The 11034-nt window shown below is 46.7% G+C and overlaps 1 protein-coding gene across 1 annotated transcript; it reads left to right on the forward strand.

Moving 5' to 3' along the window:
* Positions 1 to 635: 635 nt before the first annotated feature.
* Positions 636 to 3815, forward strand: LOC121936562 (nicalin-like). The gene is made up of 3 exons (XM_042478892.1): positions 636 to 918; positions 2422 to 2612; positions 3645 to 3815. The coding sequence occupies exons 1-3, from the start codon at positions 732 to 734 to the stop codon at positions 3813 to 3815; spliced, it is 549 nt and encodes a 182-aa protein (XP_042334826.1). The 5' UTR covers positions 636 to 731.
* The last annotated feature ends 7219 nt before the right edge of the window (positions 3816 to 11034 follow it).

An 11034-nucleotide genomic window follows, 5' to 3' on the forward strand; every position in this document is an offset into this window, starting at 1 on the left:
AGATGTGAAGAGGCGTGTTAACTCTCGCGAGTAGAGAGACAACTCTCGCGAGAATTGGTGCAGCGCTGTGTGAAGGAACATGTTTCCCAGCATGCCTTGTATTCAATCTTTATTCTATTCAATCTCTCAGAAGCGGACCTAGGAACAACTCTCGCGAGGCTAGGTGTAGTTCTCGCGAGACTAGGCGAGCCTTGAGCTCAATCTACAGTATTCAAGAGTGAGAAGCGGAGCTAATGAGAACTCTCGCGAGACTAGCTATATGTCTCCGAGAGTAGGCGAAGGGCCGTTTCCCCCCGTGCCTTGTTGTGCTCAACCTCTCTCTGTTAAAGTGAGAGGCGGATTTAGTGAGAGCTCTCGCGAGGTTAGGCATATATCTCAGGAGACTAGGCGAAGGGCCGTTTCCCAGCGTGTTTTACTCTTAAGCGTGTTATTCTTAATCGGTGAGAAATAAGGCCCTCACACTCTCGCGAGAATAAATATAATTCTCGCGAGAAGAAGAAAGACGAGAATAGATTTTTTTCCCAGCGTGCCTTGCGCTCAACCTATCTGTTCAACGGTGAGGGGAACTCTCGCGAGACTGAGGCGGAAGTCCCTCATTTTGAAAGGAGCCCTGGCGAACCCTCGCGAGACGTGAACCAGAGATACCCGCCGGGACTCCATTTCCCGACGTGCCCTGGGCCTCGTCCGTCTCTGAGCCGCTTTCCTTGAGGGGCCGAAAGAAGCCTTGCAGGATGCTGGAGGAGGCCGGGGAGGAGGTGCTGGGCTCGGTGCTGCTGAAGGCCTCCTGCCTGCCGCTGAGCTTCTTGGTCGTCGTGCCCGCCGTGCTGCTGCTGCTCCTGGGGCCTCCGCCGGCCTCCGCCGCCCACGAGTTCACCGTCTACCGCATGCAGCAGTACGAGCTCGGAGGGCAGCCCTACGGTGGGTCTCCGCAGGGAGGCCCTGGAAGGAGGGGAGCCTAAGACTGGGGAAATAATCCGGTTTGGTCCCGCTTTAACACTATTTCTGGCTCAAGCGATGTCCGCGCTGGGCCCACAACAAACTCCAACTCCCAGAATTCCATAGCAGAGAGTCAGACAACAAGTTAAAGCGGGTCCAAACCGGGTTATTTCCCCAGTCTGGATGCAGCCAAAGAGGGAATCAGTGACCCAGAGCCATTGCCTTCCCCTGAGGCTGAGAGAGTGTGACTCGCCCAAGGGTCACCCATGGATTCGAATCCTAGCCTCCCAGAGTCCAAGGCTCAAACCACAACATTACGCCGTCGCTCCAATACCGACTAAGGGATAAGCGGGATTGCCATAGACCCAGAAAGTCCGTGGCTGTTGTCTGCTTCAGGAGAAAGTTGGTGAATAAAACAGTCACGGAGTGGAGTCTCCTTCCTTGGAGGTCTTTAAACAGAGGCTGGAGGGCCATCTGTCAATGGGGATGCTTTGATTGAGAGTTCCTGCATGGCAGAAGAAGGGGGTTGGACTGGATGTCCCTCGCCGTCTCTTCCAGCTCTATGATTCCCTCTATGACAATAATGCGACTTCAAAGCTATGTGTCGTTGTCAGGAGCGGCGATGTCAGCATGCGCCAGTTGGGCTTTGCAATAAAGTGGGTTAAAATGTATGTTTTCCCAGAGGGAGCAGCGATGTTTCTATAATGGCGTCTCAGCCTCTCTAGCAATAATGACAGTGATGCGTAATTGAGGTGTCCTCAGAGGGAGCGAGGAGCCAAGAATAACAATGTGTTGGGCTTTCTCCGGTTATAAGTAATAATTGAGGTATTCTCAGAGGGAGCCATGATAAGGATGCATTAGTTTTCCCTCTCTGGTTCTAATGACGGTAATGAAGGTACATGTTGTCGGTCGGAGCAATGGGATTAGAAGAATGTGGCGAAGGGTAGTCCAAAACACACTGCAGAAATCATCCAGTTCAGGATCGCTTTAACTGCCCTGGCTCAGTGCTAGGGAACCCTGGTGACTGTAGTTTATTGTGGCACCGGAGATCTTTGACAGAGAAGGTTAAATGTCACACGAAACTACAGTTCCCAGGATTCCCTGCCACTGAGCGGTCTCAAAGTGGATTTGTCGGCAGTGTGTTTTGAATCTCTGTATTGCAATAGTAATAGTTTGTGCATCATCAGAGGGAACAGGGTTATAAGAATAATGATGTGCCAGTCTCTCAGTTCTTCCACGCTACAGAAAACAGTTTGACACCACTTTAACTGAAATGGTGTTAGGTCAGTGTTTGTTTTGCACCAGGTTAATAGTGAGGAGAAGAATGCATTTTGTAGGCCTGTAATAAGCCCATCCCTGAATTAAGGGAACAGTAAAGGATCAAAGTTCTCTTGTCAAGCAGAGGGAGGTTTCCATATCTCTAGATCCAGAGTGTTGACTTGGCTGCTTACTAGCTCTCTTCTCTCTCTTTATCTCTCTCGGCAGGGACTAGGAATGCTGTGCTTAACACAGAAGCGCGCACCGTGGAGGCGGATGTGCTGAGCCGCCGCTGCGTGATGATGCGGCTGAAGGATTTCTCCTATGAACAGTACCAGAAGGCCCTCCGCCAGTCGGCCGGCGCTGTGGTGATCATACTGCCCCAGAGCATGTCGTCAGTGCCTCAGGACGTCATCCGGGTAAGCATCCCATTGAGGTCAGGAGGAAAGTAGTTTGTGTCAGGCTGCAATATAGAATCATAGAGTTGGAAGAGACTCCAAGGTTCATCCAGTCCAACCCCATTCTGCCATGCAAGAACTTACAATCAAAGCACCCCCGACAGATGGCCATCCAGCCTCTGTTTAAAGGCCTCCAAAGAAGGAGACTCCACCACACTCTGAGGGAAAGCAATCCACTGTTGAACAGCCCTTACTGTCAGGACAGTCCTTAAGGTTTAAGTGGAGTATCTTTTCCTGTAGCGTGCATCCATTGTTCTCTAGGATGAAGTGAGTGCTCAAAACAAGTCAATGTTGTTGCATCTAATGCACTTCTGCAAGAGTTGAGGTCCAGTTGCTTACGGTGTATCCAAAAGATAATACATTTGGACCTCAACTTTTGTGAGGGCTAGGGATGGAGCCCTCTCTCTCCTGCAAAAGTGGAAAAATATGGACTGTGCATATGAAAAAAAGAATATGGGCCTGCTATATTTGTTTACATTTTTATAGGCATATGTAGGTCTTCTAGTAGATCTCTGTGGTCAGCTTCCATCTGATGTTGACCATAGAATTGCGCTGGAGGATCTACAGATGTCTAGAGAGAACATACTTTTTTGCTATTGGGGTCAGATCTGCAAGTAGTCAAATCTATGAATGCTTTATCTGCAAAATGTGGAGAGATGGCTATATTTCATTAGCCATATGGGCAGGTCAGATTCAGTAGTAGTCTACCTTGTGTATTGCTCCCACTGAAGTGGATGTGAAAACATCACACAAGTGTGGCAAACCTAAAATTGAAAGTTATTCTGGAAAGCAGGGATGCAAACCTTTGGCCCTAAGCTCCCATCAGGTTCTACCAGCATGGTCATTGTGGGAGCTTTTAGCTGGAACACTTGGAAGGTCAGAGCTTTCCCAGCCTGACTGAGAGGGTAGATGTAAACTCTCCCAAAGCACCTGCGCACAGTTTTCTTTTTTGCAAGTCTTTCTCCTCAATTTCCCTTTCTCTTTCCTCCTCAGCAATTCATGGAAATTGAGCCAGAAATGCTGGCCATGGAAACCATTGTGCCGGTCTACTTTGCTGAAGAAGATGACGAGCTCCTCTCCATCTATGAGCAAACACAGGCTGCTTCTGCTTCACAAGGCTCAGCCTCAGCTGCTGAAGGTAGATCTGTTTTTAAAAAACACTAGGACACCTACAAAGATTGTTTCTGTGATCTTTCAGATGTTCCCCAAATGCATTGTGCACGTTGGTGGTATGAGAATTCAAGCATAGCGTGTCCAGGCCCAAGTTCAGCTTTGATACTTGTTACATCTGACCTCGAGGTTATCGTTGATCAAAAGTTAGACATGAGCCAGCACTGTGATGCTGAAGCAAAGAAGGCATATCTTAACCTGCATTAATAGAACCATAGTTTCCAAGTCAAGGGACAGCATAGTGCACTGTATTCTGCACTACTCAGACCTCAACTGAAGTCCTGCATTCAGTTCTAGGTGCCTCACTGTAAGGAGGATAGTCCAACGCTTGAACCACTACGTCACACTTTGGTTTTGCTTTTCTTGTTGTGTGCCTTCAAGTCATTTCCAGCTTATGGAGACATTAAGGCAAAGCTATCATAGGGCTTTTTTTTAGATTGGTTCAGAGGGGCTTTGCCCATGTCTTCCTCTGAGGGTGAGAGAGTGTAACGTGCCCAGGTTCACCCAGTGAACCTCATCCATGGCTGAGAAGGATTTGAACCCTGGTCTCCAGAGCAGTAGCACAACACTCAAACCACTGCAACATGTTGGTCCTCTTGGATGTCTTACCTCTGCTTTTATTGACATTGACTGCTCTGTTCTTCTAGTTGATTGTTATTTTTAAATTGTTTTGTTCAACATGATGTTTTTTTAACAACAGTATCTAAATGCTAAAGAATTACTACATATCCATGTCTCTTGACAATACTCAGATTAAGTCTGATTTAAAAAATCCCCACTATGTATCCATAAAATGTAAGCGATCAGGAAGGTTTCCTCCTTCTGTAAACCCTTGTGTGTGACATTCCCGATGCATTTTGTATATTTTTATTAGTTTAAGACATGTAACATACAGACTTAAATTATGCTCAGTCTGAAAGCTTTCTGATGTAATGCTGTTTTTCATTTTCAACTCCTTGTTCAATAGTATTGAATATATAGGATAAAAATCAAAATAGTTCTAGACAGGTGCTGCTTGATGCTTACATACTCCAGGTCACAGGGGTGGGCAGGGTGCAGCCTGTGGGCCAGTTTTAGTTCCTCCAAGGTTCACAATCTTTTTTGTTTCCAAATGCTCTCTAAGATGTTTTGGGTAGACAACTTTGCCATACATTTTGTCCCACGAGAGGCTTTTTTAAAAACAGGAATCATAGAATCATAGAGTTGGAAGAGACCACAAGGGCCATCCAGTCCAACCCCCTGCCATGCAGGAAATCCAAATCAAAGCATCCCCGACAAATGGCCATCCAGCCTCTGTTTAAAGACCTCCAAGGAAGGAGACTGTGACAAGGAAGGAATAGTGAATAGGATCCAATATTAACAGCCCTATGTATACAAATAACAGGACTGATCACTCTCTACTTTTGTGTTCTCCAGTGGATGGATTGGGAGGGATGCTGGGACTTGACCGTCCAAAAAAGAAACAATACGGGAAACTTTTCTAGTTTCTTTGGGAAAGAATACAGAGCCCAAGGAGGGATTGCCTAACAGGCGATTTTTGTGGTGGCCTTGGGATTGCTCGCTGGACTTGCAGTCCAAAAAAAGAAAGGGAAACTTTACTTAGCTTCGGAAAGGAAATGGAGAGCCAGGAGTGGGTGCATAAAACACCAAGTTTTCTGGCAGTGGGCTGGATTGGAGGGATGCTGGGACTTGCAGTCCCAAAAAAGAACAATACGGTAAACTTTTCTAAGTTTTGGGAAAGGAAGTAACAGAGCCAAGAGGGATGCCTAAGCAGGCCTGAGTTTCTAGTGGGTGGCTGGGATGTCGGGACTGTGCAGTCCAAAAAAAGAAAGGAAACTTTACTTAGCTTCGGAAAAGGAAATGGAGAGCCAGGAGGGTGGTGCAATAAAACAGGCCAAGTTTCTTTAGGTAGCTGGGTTAGAGGATGCTGGGGACTTGCAGTCCCAAAAAATAAAAATAAGGGAAACTTTTCTAAGTGTTGGAAGGAAACGGAGAGCCAAGAGTGATGCACAAACAGGCTGAAACCTCCTTTCTCCCCACATTCTCCCACCCTCTTGCCTTCTTGGACGTTTTGTTCCAGGCAGCTGTCGCATGTGTTCCTTCTTCCAACACTACGCCTCGTTTCCAAATCAGTTCTTCCCCTACGCGGACGTTGCCATCTGCTGCTCTGACCAACACCGGTTCGAATTCAGCTCCCATCCATTCAGAGCACCTCTCGCCATCTTGGGCCGTTTTCTCTCACCAACCAACGCAAACGCTTCCCACCTCCTTCCACGCCTGTGCCTTCCCATTTACAAATGTGTCCGTTCTCCATAAAGAAAAAGAACCAACCCAACTTTGGCCAACTTGCAGAGGTGTGTGTGTCGAATCCGGCAAAACATAATAATCGGGATCGGATTCGGGCTGCGAGTTCAGGATCATAGATCCACTGAAGCTTTAATGCATCTTAGTGCCCCCACACATTGTCACAGCTTGTCATTCAAACATAGACCCACAGCGAGAATGTATTTTCCGGTTTGGAAACGACGGAAATCTGAGCTGTTTTCTGTCAAGAAATGTGAAAAGACTGCTCCGTTTTCACTTATTTAGGATGAGGAACCATTTAATCTATTGCTTCTAGCCAGAAGCAGGATGGAGAGGAGAATGGAGGGGAGTCCTGGATCCACAATGGCTGGAAAGAAGCTAAGTAAACCCATAACCATGCTGGAAGTCTTTGCAAGTGGCAGCACACATCGATGCAAATGTAAGCGGCCGATGCTTTATTGAGCCAAACAGGAGATTTGGGACCTAGACCTTTCCTCTTGCCTGGCAAGATTGGTTTCAGAGGAAGTTTGCCAGCTGTAATGGCACGTTCCTGCATGGCATGGTTGGGATAGACTGTTGGAAGATTTTGGCATTCTCTTTCCTGCCCTTAGATAAAAGGGTTTCTCTCCTCTCTCTCTCTCATTCAACTAACCCTGCGATTTAAGTCTTCCCCTTTTGGGACTAACAGACAATTCTCTCCAAGATTTTTCATCTGAACCGTTTGGTCCTCACATCTTCCTCTCTCAACTTTCTTTGGAAAGAAGGTGAGATAAAGATTTCTACTTTACATTAACTATTTACCAGCTAGATTAGGATAATAGCCTTTTTGTTATATAGATAAGACATTAGTTAAACTTTTGTTTGAACACAAGCTCCTTGTGTTGTTTTTGGAGTCAGTCCTCAGTTCTTAGGGAAGCATAGTTTGGACAAGGACACATTTCTGCTACTCTGCTGCTTTGAAGTTGGACCCTAACAGGCTTGGCTTTGACATTTTTTTGATACTCCAATAGTTTTGTTTCCTTACTAAAGGTTTTACTAACGGCCTTAGGAAACTGAAATTGCCGTATATAGACAGTGGTCAACTCTATGATTTCTAGGACACTCCATCCATCTTGACTGACTCCAAACACTGTCCATTCCCGCCGGGTCTCCCAAGGCCCCCAAAGCAAAAGGCAGAGAAAGGAGGGAAGATTGGAACTCGTGGCGATTTGCCCACTGAGCGAGATTTTTATTACGGTATTATTTTTCGTCCCTTAAGAGAGAAAGAGAGACCGTCTTCCAGCCTCCGGGAGAGGAGAAGGAGTAAAAAGAGATGTATTAATTATCTCCCAACAGCTTTCTGGCAGATGGAGCGTCGTTTTCCCCCGATTAGGAGTCCTGTCTCAGGAAGCTATAATGAAGGTGGGATCGCAACGCCACCGATTAATTTTTATTTCGGGGAAATTTAAATGAAACATCCATCTCCGTTCCAAACGGGGAAGGACTGGCAGCCCTCCAGCCCATTACGAAAAGAACGAGGGCGGAAATGGAAGGGGCCAATGATGGCCGATAAAATGATATTAAGAGCATCATGGTACGAAAGCCAACGTTGGAGCATAGGTCTTCGGATTCTGGGGGTCAGGTTTTGAATCCCCGCTCGGCTTGGGAAAGCCACAGAGTGACCTTGGGCGAGTCGCATCCTCCCAGAAAACCCCATGATATACCAAAGAGTTGGAAGAGACCCCCAAGTCATCCAATCCAACCCGCTGTCCTTTAGAGTCATCCGAAGCTGGGGACTCCTCGAAAACATGCAACAAAGAAGTAAATGGTATAAAGGCTCACACATCTATCCAGATGAGAGATGGAGAGTCTGACGCAGTGGTTCTCAACTCTGATCCTCCAGATGTTTTTGGACTTCAGCTCCCAGAGACCCTTGACAGCTTGGCCACCAGTCAGGAATTCTGGGAGCTGAAGTCTAAAACATTGGATTTAATGGTCTATGGGTCCCCTTCCAACTCTATGAGGCTATATTTATCTGCCAACATATTGCTATCCCATCCTATATCTGGACATTACGACAGTTACAACACCCCTCTCCCAGAGATAATGTGATCCCAAGCTTTGCCTGAAGCCAATGCAATAGCTGGTTAAATGCATGCATATATGTATATGTACCTACAGGCCAACCATTTCCTTTTCTTTCTGTGTCTGAAGGCTAACAGACTAGGCAACACCAGCATTCATATCTCCCTATAGTTTTTTTAAAGTCCTTGCAGGAGAAAGCTAGCACATCCAGCAAAAGCAATCTATTGGTAACCCAAGGAGAGGTCTTTTCTATGCATTGTACAGTGGTCCCTCCACATTTGTTAGTTTTGGGGTGAGGGACCCCTGCAAATGTGGAAAAACTGCACATTTTTAAAAACCCACTATTCTTTTACCTAAAAGAAAACACTTCTCTAGGCATCTCCAAGTCCTCCAGTGCTACACTATGGTCAACATCGCCAGAATCATAGGAGGAGCTACAAATGCCTAGAGAAGTGTTTTCTCTTGGAAGGTCTAGGTTCTTCTCCGGCACAACTCTATGGTCAGTTTCTAGTGAGGTGCATTGGATGACCTAGAGATTCCTAGAGAGAACCATTTCAAAAATTGCAAATAATCGAAGCTGCAAGTCAAAGCTGCAAATGGAGAAGCCAATGGTAGTTTTGCATGCTATCTTAAACACTGGGACCATTCACAACTCCAATCTGAGCTAGAAATGGCTCAGTCTATTATTGTACCACACGTTCTCTTCTTTTTTTCCCACGCTACCCTGAAAAAGCTCACCCTGGCACAATACATCAATGCCTCCGCTGCCATAAATATATCCGCCATGCTGAATCGGAGCAAAGGATGACTGGGTAACGCATGATCTCAAAGCATGGGGGAGAGACAGAGGGTTCAAGAAGTCCCAGCTGAGATAAGCCCATCATGCGCCACTCTGTGTGCGCATGGCAAAGGCACACATGACTTCCGGGCTGGAATGCCGACTGGTGACTTTTCACACTCGAAATCTCCCGCTGCAGCTTTTAGGTTAATTAATTTTACAGAGCCGTGCCCAGAGAGCCTTGCAAAAGATATTCTTTGGCAGGGATCCTAAAGCTGAATACTGTATGGCACTTCCAAACAACCAGCGCAAGGTTTGAGATGCGGGCAGAAATGAGAGATAGAAGACAAGCATGCAAAAGAACGAGAAAAGAGGAGGCAAACGTGGAGTTTAAGGCGTAGCTGGAAGCTTTGGCAAATGTAGAGGGTGTCTCTGAGGATGTACAGAGTTTTCCCCCCAACTACTAGCCAAGCTGTGCCCAGAACGCAACCAAAGACATGGTTTGTGTGCCTTCAAGTCGTGTCCGCCTTATGGTGAACTTTTTCACAGGTTTTGTTGGCAAGATTACTTCCAAGGAGGTTTGCCATGGCCTCCGTCTGAGGCTGAGAGAGTGGAAACCCAGTGGGTTTCCTATGATGGCTGAGCAGGGATTCGAACCCCGAACCCCCCCCCCTCAAATTCATAGTCCAAGTCTCAAAACCACTACACACACACACACACACACTCCACATATTAAAAAGTAGGTCCTAACCAAGGATGGACAACTCTGCAGGGCTGGTGTGTGTGTGCGATTTTATCCCCCTGGTCCCCTCCCTTGTAGACTACACACCCCCAAGAAATGTGCCAAAGAAGACTTTTGAACCCAAATTCAAATTAATTCCAGAAAAATGGCCACGGACCATATTCTGAGGATGGGCAAACGGCAAAGTTGGCAGGACCAAAGGGTGCGAATCCTACCGACGAGACATTCACATCAGTTTCGGAACTTACCTTGGCCAAAGCAGCTCGCCGTTGTTTTAATCAGAAATAGCATTTCTATGCATCAACAATATTTCCTGCACTGAAATGCTGTTCTCCGCAAAGCAATACGGAACTGGGGGTTTATTTCGGCACACATTTGCACATAAAAACAACTCCCCGTCATGAGAAACACTATTTTGACATAGACATTGTTATTTTCTCTCCTAGAAAACGTCATTTCCCCTACCTAGAAAATGTAGCTTTCTGTGCAAAACAGCGCGCGTGCGAATTTTGCACCGGATAACCCCTGAATTGGGAATACTTTCACAAACATATGGCTTCTGACCCAGGCTTTTCAGTGCGAGAAAATGGCTAAAATTACTTATTCTTCCTCGAAAGATTAACATCCACAGAAAGGCAGAATGGAAAATGACATTGCGCGCCCCCAAATCCTGCCACCCCGAGGCAGTTATCCCCCTTGCCTCATTTCAGGGATTGTATTTTTTTTTTTAACATCACTTAGGATTTATAGCTAGGAAACGGCAGGCGTGATCCCCGTTTTCCGCCCACAAAGGCCCTCCGGGATGCCGTGACGGGGAAGGCGGCGCGAAAAAGAACTGTTTCCTTTTATGGCCAACCTTAAATTCGGAAAGCTGCGGGGGCCAAGAGCGAGCGGCACGCATTTCCCCCCCAAATCCATCCGAAATGAGGCACCTTCCTCTCCGAACATGTGGCGGGTTGCTGTAACTAAGCATCTGATTATTCGCGCGTGCTGCCTACGCATAAAATTAGAGACACAGAAACCAACTTTCTTTTCTGGTGATTTCTGGATTAGGATTCGATCTCAGGTATGGCCTGGATCTCCCCCCCATGAAAACGCCCAAACCCTGAGGTCGAATCCTATTGCCCAGGTAGGCAACAACCACGAGCCCCCGTTTTGCTGGAGGCCAAAGCAAGGCCTGTATGCAACCTCAAACTCAGTTAGTAACCCAAACAGGAGGCCTAGGTTTAGTACCCAGAAACCTAGGGGCAAATCCGCAACGCGGAAGTCCTAATCCAAAAGGTTTTTTCTTTTTTCCAGTTAAAACAAAAAATGCTTCCTCAGCA

Source organism: Sceloporus undulatus, chromosome 7 (assembly GCF_019175285.1).
Source record: "Sceloporus undulatus isolate JIND9_A2432 ecotype Alabama chromosome 7, SceUnd_v1.1, whole genome shotgun sequence".
In the NCBI taxonomy this organism is placed as follows: Eukaryota; Metazoa; Chordata; class Lepidosauria; order Squamata; family Phrynosomatidae; genus Sceloporus; species Sceloporus undulatus.

Bases quoted from the DNA above. Each gene is read 5' to 3' on its own strand.
- LOC121936562 (XM_042478892.1), top strand. From the start codon at position 732: ATGCTGGAGGAGGCCGGGGAGGAGGTGCTGGGCTCGGTGCTGCTGAAG. The intron at 919-2,421 runs GTGGGTCTCCGC...CTCTCTCGGCAG, and splicing joins GCTCGGAGGGCAGCCCTACG to GGACTAGGAATGCTGTGCTT. The intron at 2,613-3,644 runs GTAAGCATCCCA...TTTCCTCCTCAG, and splicing joins TGCCTCAGGACGTCATCCGG to CAATTCATGGAAATTGAGCC.